Source organism: Triticum aestivum, chromosome 1D, assembly GCF_018294505.1.
Source record: "Triticum aestivum cultivar Chinese Spring chromosome 1D, IWGSC CS RefSeq v2.1, whole genome shotgun sequence".
Classification (NCBI taxonomy): domain Eukaryota; kingdom Viridiplantae; phylum Streptophyta; class Magnoliopsida; order Poales; family Poaceae; genus Triticum; species Triticum aestivum.
Window position 1 is genome coordinate 402,144,893 of NC_057796.1, and position 10,326 is coordinate 402,155,218.

Sequence of the window (10,326 nt, forward strand, 5' to 3'; positions counted from 1 at the left end):
GTCAAAGTCACAACTCAAACACATTATCATTCAAATGTTGTTCATGCTAAAGCAACCCTCCTCCTCCCCTTGGTACATAAAATTTCTTATTTTTGAAATTTAATTCAGGAGAATTGGTTGAAATTGATTCCATCTAAATCTAAACAAATCATAAAAGTATTTAAAAAATAACATACATCTATAAGAAAATGTGTGCCACTTAAATGTAGCATAGTGTGTTATGCACATTTTAATATATACAAGTACATAGAGGGTTCTAAAATGCATGTGTTTACCAAATATCCCAATAGCAGCCAGTAGAGTAAGATGACAAACTGTTATTCGGCTAGGACCAAGAGCACAAGAAACAACAACCCCCTAGAAATCGTATTTCTATTCTATTTGGAAAATCACCCATTTAGTGCATCGTTGCTGTAAGAGAATATCTGATGAAAACAAGTTATAACGAGAACTTCAAAGAGACCAAGTTTGAATGTTCTCAAATGTCCCATAAAAAATACAGTATGGTAAGGGTGGCGTTCTATTAACATCTGAATCAGAGTTTGAACTTGAAATTTTACATGCTAATAGTACATTTCCTGAACATATCGTACTTTTTGAGAATTTTTTGAAACTTCATAACATAGTTTTCACTGTAACTTGGTGATTTCCAAGGATATTCTCTCCCTCATCCCTCATCTCCACCCTCGACACCCTACCCCCGCGTTCTAAGGGCATCTCCAACGCCGACCCTGAAACCTCTCGCATCCGTCCGGACCACGCTGTCCGAACCACGGAAGCCATCCAAAGCAGGCCTGTATCGGTCCGCAGTACGGTCCGGACGCGTTTTCTCCCGCAAACGGGAGACAAACATGGGGAAGTTTGCGAGAGTCCGGGCCGCTGTCACGCCCGCTTCTGACCGCTTTGGCCCACCGAAAACCCCTCCCCCTCCCGTGCGCGCTTCCCGCCTGGCACCAGTTGCCCGCAATTACGTCGCTGTAGAGCGGCTCCACATTGAAGGCGGCTCAGGGCGGACGCGACCTCTCACTGCCTCCGTCATTGAAGCGGCGCGCCCGTCGAGGGCGCCGCCCGCTGCACGCCCGACTGAACACGCCTCCTCGCCGCATTCAAACGCCTCCATTAAACCCCGCGTAGAAGCCGAGAAACCTACTCAGGCCACACGTTTGTTCACGAGCGGGCCGGCATTAAACGCAACGTCGGGCAGGCTCCTCTCGTCCGTCCTATATTTAAACAAGGGGGCCGCTCAAAAAAAGGTCAGACATCGGGCAAGAATCGCACCACTCCACCGCTCCCCATCTTCTCCGTCCACCATTTTCTTCAATCTTTCGATGGCATCCGGCGAGCCAGAAGAGCAGTTCTCCGGTATAAAAGCCGGCTGGGTGCCATGCCGAGCCCGGTGGATACGCCGTCGACACCCGCGTAGCCGCGCCATGCATGCAGAGGAAGAAGTCGGCTACGCGGAAGTCAACGAGGTGGTTGCCCACACGTCCGCGCCTGCTACCATCATCGAGGAGAAGTAGAACACGGGAGGTCGCCGCCACTTGGGTCCCAGGAAGGCCATCACCGGTCACCCGGCCGATTCTCCTTTATCTCAGACCACCCTAGGTACCCGCCTGAGCTTCACGGAAATGCCCTTCCCCACCGGCTGAAGCATCCTCTTTGTCGCTCCGATGAGCGGCGCAGCCGGACATAGGAAAGATACGGGGGAAGAATATGCCTCCAGGACTCACGGCAATCTAGCTAGTGAGCTGCCGGACATGGGGAAGACAAAGGGATCCGCCGCGGTCGGCCGTAGACTAGCATAGTGTATCCATGTCGTGGGAATGGAGCTCCGCGTGACCGTATGCGCACTGTGCACATAGTTTTAGCTTTTTCGTTAAAAATATGTCCAAAACGTAACCGTTTTCATCCGGTTTGTATGAAATCCGTCATGTTTATATGAAATCCGGCCTTATTTGCATGAATTTCATCCGGTTTGTTGAAAAAAAATCAAAATGTATGCGGCTAGCGTTGGATGGCGTCCTCCCGCATCCGTGTCCCCGGACTGGTCCCCTTCTGTCCAGGGATGGATGCGGGAGGAAATTTACGTGTTGCCGTTGAAGATGCCCTGATCACAGTATGCCGATGCAGCCTCCCACCTCCCATGTACTATCAGGCAACTGCTGCCACCTTACCATAATACACCACCGCCATCTCCTCGTGCGCAAGTCTTCGGAGACCCTACCCCTAACCCTAATGTAGGGGCGGTCCCAGGAGGAGCTGTGTAGCACCAGCAACAGCGGAAGGAACTGCTGCAGGAGGGAGAGCAGAGAGGGCAGTTGGGAGTTCTATTTTAGGAATTTGGGGTTGATGAAGACTGCAGCTCTGTGACCCTCATAAGATAGTCATCAAGTAGGTAAACTGGGTCTCGATTCCTAGGTTTCTCTTGCAGAATATCACCAACTGCAGGAGAATTTAGCTGGCAGTGCAATGCAGCACTACGGCAATGAATACCACAAATTGGTACTAACTGGTAAACACTACTCCCATTGTGGCTCAGACTCAGGGAAAGTCACCAAAGTCGGATAAAAATCCCACCACTCTAGCCCACAGCAACTCGGAATTCTGCACAGTGCCATATCTGATGATTACCAGCAACAAATAAATCAAATGTTCTAATTATATAGGCGGAGGATTCGCTATCATAGATCATTCTCAGTCAGTCATCACAGGCTAATGTCACAAGGGAGACTCATCAAAATTCTACTAGTAACACAGGTTTCGCACGAATGCCAACACCATCATGAAAGCTTGCTCATGAAAAATTAGGTTGTGAGGGCACCGATTGAGAGCAGGTTTCTGGAAGGGTCAAAGTTGGGAGGAGCAGGCCTCTGCAGTCATTGTTTGCTTCGTTTCATCCCACCGTTACTGAAGGGCGAAGCGCCGCCTTGATGCGGGCTTGGGTGCGGGCTTGGATGCGGGCTTAGACGAGGGCTCTCCTCTCGGAGCGGTGAGTTCAGCATCGCAAGCTCACGGAGTTGCTGCCTCTTGTAGTAGTCTTGTGATTCATCCTAACAAAATATGAAAGAGGCAAGATTTAGAAAGACAGAAGGACATAAGTTCACTCTGCGTGCCTTTCTGAAACCACACTTGATTAGTTTTGTTCATTATATCGTTTAAAACTACTGCTTTAGCTTTAATGGGTGAATAATTAGTACTGCTCTATGAAAAAAATAGGAGCTGTGATAGGAAAATAAACTTGTGAGAAATGAAGCGGGGGAAATACAATCAAGCGAAGATAATAGTCCCTCCGATCCAAAATAAGTGCCGCACTTATTTTGGATCGGAGGGAGTATAATGCTAATTTCTGGATCCAAATTAAGTGTTGCAGTTTTGAACTAAGGTTGAACTAACCTTAGTTCAAAACCGCGACACTTATTTTGGATCGAAGGGAGTATAATGCTAATTTCTGGATCCAAATTAAGTGTTGCAGTTTTGAACTAAGGTTGAACTAACCTTAGTTCAAAACCGCGACACTTATTTTGGATCGAAGGGAGTATAATGCTAATCTCTGGAGGACTCATATTAAGATGTTTCAACTTGCTACTTTGTTAAATGGCTACATAATATAATATAATGAACAATGATAGAAAAACAATAAAAGTTAGTTGAGACACGCACGCGTACCACTGGTTTCAACAACTCTTCTAGGATCTCTTGTGCTTTTGAGAGTCTTGCATCAATGACATTGGCAGGTAACTCTGCTTCAATCAAGATATGCAGGGGATCATCCAAGTGTTCATAACCAGGTCTTCCCTTCAGCTGTTCCTCCTTCAAGAAATGATAACAATGACAGATGAGCATTGCAGGCTTGCTGAACACACTAAGAAGATCAGTACTGTACACAACTGAAAGTTGCCTACTACGAAAATATAACTTTATACTAGTGATGTAATGAATTTCAGATATGTATAGTTGCATACGTAGCAATATATGTATATATCTGCCAGGTTACAGAGTGAGGTTCCATACAAGAATTATGTTTACCTTCCCAGGATCTTTAATTGAGCCCTTCCCTCTGATAAAAACACGACAACCCGTAGAGGCTTCAATCCTCTTCAACGAGTTTCCTCTTGGCCCAAGAAGACGGCCAATAAAATTGAACTGAACAAGTATGGCAAGCAGAGTAAGCAGAGTAAATAATGATTCCATACTAGTAAACATTGCAAGTATGGAAATAATAACGTACATTAGGGTAAGTATCTGTTGGTATCTCCAACCGCAAAATCTTCTTGACAATGTATGAAGAGGGGCTTTGTGGTGCTCCTTGCCAACCCACAGGTCCTTGAGGAAAACCTACCCTCTGATCAACCACAGAACTGTAAGGCTTTGCACATGCACATCTTAGGACATAATAAGCATAACATAAAAATTGAGAGTGCGGTGTAACCAGTTGCAAACAGGTAGGACAAACATAACTAAAGATCCAAATTTGATTATGTTCAAGTCAATCCAGTTTCTTAATGCTTCCCAAACAAATAAGGATTTAGTTCAATACAATAATCTTAAGCGTCAAGTGTCTTTTTGTTCAGAAAAATCCACCGAATTTGCGCATTTCAAGTCTCATTAAGGAATAAAACATGCATAAGATAGCAGCTACCCCTCATTAGATCAAGACACAATAATATGGATTGCCTCTTTGTGGAAGAGCACGATATGAATTCTAAAACAGGAGCAATCAATAAAGAAATCAGCTTGATTTCCAGTTTACAGTCTTCCATAGTAAGTCTATATATCCAGAATTTATAGAACTTCAGTTTGAAAAAGACTCCGACGCAATATTTGACTTGTTATAGGCATATCTGCTTATTTATTTACGGCCACTGCGTTAATGAGAATATCAAGAATATATCTTGCTTGTAAGCTCGCCACATCAATCAGCACAAAAATATTTACACCCAATTATCCACCTGGTGTGTTTTAAGAAAAAGACTTGCCAATTTTCAGCAAGCATTTATAGCAGAGGGAAAGGCGGAACAGAACAAAAGGAACCTGTATATGTTTTCAGTGCACTGCAACTTTGTTAGAAACTTAGCTGAGCGCAAACCAGAAGATGATAATATCATAGCAAAACAGAAAATTCAGGTAGCAATTCTGAATCAACTCAGCTTACGCCTCGGACCTCTGTCTCCATGGCAAGTATGCAATGAAGAGAGATAGGTTTAAGGGTGAGACTACGACTACGTTACTAAGAATACCATGCGATCAGATGTGATGGCGAGGATGCAACTTATCGCATCCATACTATCATTAAACGGAATGATACACAAGTACACAATTAACATGCGCAAAGTAGCTGCAACCATCACATCACCAAGAGAGGATCTTGTGTATCATTCTTTCTCCTTTGAAGATTAATTACCAGCTGATGCGATCAGATATGATGGATGACTGAATATGCCACCCTCATGTCATCATCAGATAACTAACACAATTACCTCTGGATGCGCCCCGTGGTTCCACGGGCCAAAACCATTTCCACAGAAATTAGGCATTGGGGGCGACGGATGATGATGCATCTGGTTTGGACTCGCCATCGGCGGCAACCTCTCAAAGTCCCCACCATGCTGGTGCTTAAGCAGGCAGGACACCCGCATTATCTCTGGCAGCATGAGCACAAGAGCAAACATCAGAACACAGCGTTAGCACGAAAACGTACATGAAAAACTTGGTGACACTGAAGAATCGTATGAATCAAGCTACATACTACTCCATGCTTTAAAGACCTAAGACACACGCACACATACACAGAGGGCTGCGCCTTGAGGCCAAAACAGAGTCAAGCAGAGCAAGTTTGCATCAACAGGAGAGAAACATAAGCAATCAGGCGACGGCGAATCAGCAAGGACGAATTCCAATCTAGGCCAATAATGCTAGACGGGGCGGCGGCGGGCGAGGAAGCGAATCGAGGCTCTCACCGTTACCCAACAGCTTGCTGCAGATTGGTAGCACCTGCGTGAACGGGACGAGCTTCTGGTGCTCCTGCAACAGCTCCGTCAAGTAGTGGCTGCGGCGGCACCGACGCCATCCAATCCGGCGGGCACGGAAAAACAGAGGCAACCAATTCAGCGAGGCCGTCCACCCAGCAAAACGCACCAAAAGAACCAATCTTTCTCAACCAGAGAGAAGAAGAAGAAGAAGGAGGCGAGACCCAATCTCAGCCGCCGTCCGTCCGACCGTCCTTACCTGCCTACGTCCGGCGGGCCGGCGGGGGGCCGGACCTGCGGCGACATGGCCCTCCCGGGCGAGAAGCAGGCGTCCGCGCCGTGCAGGCCGTCCATGGCGATGGCGGCGCGGCCCGGGCACCAATCGTGAGGGAACAAGGAGCCACAACCGAACGGGAGGAAGATGAGGGAGGGCAGAGGGGGCGAGGAGAGGCGATGAGGAGGAGGAGTTTGTGTGTTTTTTCGCCTCGTATTCCCCTTTTCTTTTCTCGGTACGGTGGCGATGGCCCTTTTTTAGGAAAATCTCGGCAAAACCCTGCGCCGCGCACGACGTCCGACGGGCGCTCAATCTCTCTCTCTCTCTACCCTTCTTTGCCCCGCCGCCGCTACGCTAGGGTTTATAACCAACCCAGGCCCCTGGGGGGGCTGACACCCGCCAGATACGCACCGGTCTACTGTTTTTTTTTCTCTTTTTACTACCACCAGAAGAGGACTACCAGTCCACCAGGTCCATATCTGTGAATAAATTCCTACCATTGCTGCCAAGCAAGAGGCATGTCTTGATATTGTGCACATCAAGCTTTGCTGTGAATTAATGTGCTCCATGATTTTGTGATGGTATTGGGCTTATTATAGCAAACCATTATGTAGTGTTCCTCTGTTTTGCTGGATGCGAAATTACCACCTCCCGGCTATGACTGGCCTTATTACCTTGTCTTTTAGAAAATGTAAATATTTTTTCAACAAATAGTATTGGATAAAAAAGTTCAATCTTTGCTGGGAAAGAGGGTGTGTAATGTGATTGTTTACCATATTGTCGGTTCGTTGATAACTTGACGTACACGTCGAGTTACTGTTGGAAACCTCTGGTGGTAATATAGCCAACAGTTTTAGAATTCGGTGGCCCTCGGGTTTGAGCGGTTGGTGGGTACTAGAAACAAAGTTTGTGTCACAATAGATAGTCGTGATGTGATGATCTTCTTTTACGAGAACCGACGATAGCTGCAGACGCGGTTTGTGTCGCGTTGCATTGCCGATATCTGACTCTATCCGGGCGATAGCTTTAGCGGCGGATGGTCAGATCTTTTTGGGGGTCACATGCACCCTAGAGTTGACGATGTATAATAACGACATGCATGTTTCGGCACACCACGTACTCGAGATAGGATAGTGTCGTATCGCTAGGGTAGGTCGTAACTAGGGTCACATGCACCCTAGAGTTGACGATGTGCAATAACGACATGCATGTTTCGGCACACCACGTCCTCAAGATAGGATAGTGTTGTATCGCTAGGGTAAGTCGTAACTAGTGATACATTTAGGTCACACTAGATAGTTTAGATACGACGTGCTTCTGCAAACTTCTTCGTGCTCCACTATTCTCCGAAAGGTATATGCAATTACTTTTGCTATAGATAGCTAAATCTCATTTGACTTGAGGATGATGTATCTTTGTCACAATGTACAGTCCATATAAATAACTACTACCTCTGTAAAGAAATATAAGACCGTTATATTTCTTTACAAAGGGAGTAGATGATACCCTACGCGATGTTGTGGAAATAGGTTGCAATTTGTTTCAATGGAATTTGGTTATATGAACTAAACCTAAAAATACATACTACATATTCTATTTTATTATTGTATAGTTGAAAATATTTATTGAATATAAGTAGCATAATATAACGGGCAAGAAAATCATGCGTGTTGAGTGGGTCTTTTATGTGGTGGCATGTGTGATGAGTTGAGATGTTGGGCTGTGGAGGTGCAGAGGATCTCGGCCCCCCGCCGGCGGGAGGGACCCCGTTCTCGTTTTTGCTAGGTTGAACGTCTTGGTTGGAGCTGTGTGGCGGTGGCGATGTCCCTCGGTAGCAATAATGTCTCCCACATCCTATCCCCGTCCAATGGTGCGAATAGTGTTGTCGGGGGATGTGTGGAGGTGTGTCTCCGTCAGATATCATGGGATTCCGTCGGTGCTAGTCTTCGGTGGATCTATTTGGATCCAGTTTGTTCGTCTTCGTTTGTGTGGTTCTACGTTTGATCTTTCCGGTCTACAACTCTCTTCATCGGCGAAGGTTGCTGCTCTGGTGCGCTGGTCCTTTGGGGCCTTAGCACAACGACTTCTCGACTGTCTACTACAACAAGGTTTGCCCGACTCCAGTGATGGAGGGGCGATGACGGCGGCGCACCTTCGGCTCGTTCCAGTGCTTATATTCGTCGCTAGGTGGTCCATAGACCTGGTTGTAATTTTTATTATCTCTTATGTTCTCTGTACTATCATGATTGATGAATAGATTGGAAATTTGTCTCAAAAAAGAAAATGTGTGAATGTTGAGATAAATAGATGTAGTGAGATTAAATAATACAAAACTTTTGCATGCATGTTATGGTGGGCCTTTAATAATCTCGACTATTTAGGAATGTTCAAGTGTCCATATGTAGATAGGCATGTCTTGGTACTGTGAACATTGTAAAATATGCTTCAAGATTTGACAATTCTATTATGTTTCTTGTGGCGAACTATTAAGTAGTGATCCTCTGTTTTGCTGGATGTAAAATTACCACTCCGTGGCTCTGACCAGTCTTATCCGAAAAAAACTATGAATAGTCTTATTACCATGTCTTTAGAATATGTACATGGTGCTCTCCGCAAAAAAAACACGTAATGTGATTGTCTGGCCTATTTGTCGATTAGTTGAAAACTTGGTGAGTTACTGTTAGAAAGATCTAGTGGTTAATATGGCAACTAATTTTAAATTTTGGTTGCACTTGTTTGTGCGGGTGCGAGTACTACAAACAAAGTTTGAGTCACATTAGATAGCCGTGATCCGATGATCTCATATTACGAAAAATCTACCATAGCTAGAGACATGTTTTGTGTCACACAACATTGCCCAATATCTCAATATATTTGAACGATGGCTCTAGCGTCACATGGCCAGATCATTTTTTGGGGGTCACGTGCACCCTAGGGTTCACAATACATATTAACAAAATACTCCCTCCGTTTTAATTTACTATGCATATCAGAGTTGACTAAAGTCAAACTTCGTAAAGTTTGACCAAACTTATAGAAAACAAAATAAACATTTACCACAATAAATCTATATGGTATGAAAGTGCATTCAATAACAAATCTAATTGTATTGATTTGTTATTATATATGTTAATATGTTTGTTTATAAACTTGGTCAAAATTTACAAAGCTTGACTTTGACCAAAGCTAATACGCGGACTAAATAAAAACAGAGAGTACATATTTCAACACACCACATACTCAAGATATCACAATATCATACATTCATACTGCTAGAGTAGGTTGTAACTAGTGGCATATAGAGGTCACACTAGATAGTCTAGATACGATGTGCTTGTAGCAAACTTCTTCATGCTCCACTATTCTCTGACAGGTGTATCATTACTTTCCTAGTGGTAGCTAAATCTTTTATTTTATCTATAAATGGCACTATTATTGCACAAGCTGATGATATGTTGATGACTTGACACTAGTGTTGAGTTAGTGTTGACTTGACATTATTGCACAAGCTTCTTATGTGCTTCCTGATATAGAAAATGAAAATTCCAAAATGTTTTGGTACTCTGACCAAGCCAATGATGCTTAGCTAGTGTTTTTCATCTTCGAGCCAACTTCAGGAAGAATGTAAGTGAAAGAGAATGCTCTCGAAGGCGCACACTTACGTGAATTCGGTTGATGACTATAAGGGGTAAAAATACTGAGCTCACCATTGCAATTGAGACGTCGGGTCTATTCACCCCTTTCCCCTGGACTCCCAACCAACAATCTTACACATACACTAGATTTTCTTCATTGGCACTGAAAAAAATTATTGTACTCCATAAGTGTGAACAATCATGCAAGAGGAAATCAAAATAATAATCCTTGGCTTATTTTCATCATTGACACTAAATAAATAACTATTCCTATGCTAGATATGCCACTTAGTTAGTTTCACAAAAGACTAGCTCGGACCTTTATAGTAAACATTCCGTCTTTGTGAATTATGTAATCGTAGACAATGCTCACTTGGACATTTGGTCACGTTTACCGAGTAGAGAAAAGATGCCCTTATACGATTGGTGGCATCAGCATAATTAGTCAAAG

The 10,326-nt window shown here is 44.3% G+C and overlaps 1 protein-coding gene across 2 annotated transcripts; it reads right to left on the bottom strand.

Moving 5' to 3' along the window:
* Positions 1-2,641: 2,641 nt before the first annotated feature.
* LOC123182383 (KH domain-containing protein SPIN1) lies at positions 2,642-6,573 on the bottom strand. Of its 2 annotated transcripts, none has more exons than XM_044594926.1 (7): positions 6,226-6,573; positions 5,958-6,046; positions 5,478-5,641; positions 4,229-4,342; positions 4,027-4,143; positions 3,661-3,810; positions 2,642-3,050 (listed from the first exon to the last, which is right to left on the bottom strand). In XM_044594926.1, the coding sequence occupies exons 1-7, from the start codon at positions 6,318-6,320 to the stop codon at positions 2,877-2,879; spliced, it is 903 nt and encodes a 300-aa protein (XP_044450861.1). In that variant the 5' UTR covers positions 6,321-6,573; the 3' UTR covers positions 2,642-2,876. The 2 variants fall into 2 exon arrangements, with proteins under 2 accessions (XP_044450861.1, XP_044450862.1); XM_044594927.1 differs by having other exon boundaries at positions 3,667-3,810; positions 6,226-6,570.
* Between the last annotated feature and the right edge of the window lie 3,753 nt (positions 6,574-10,326).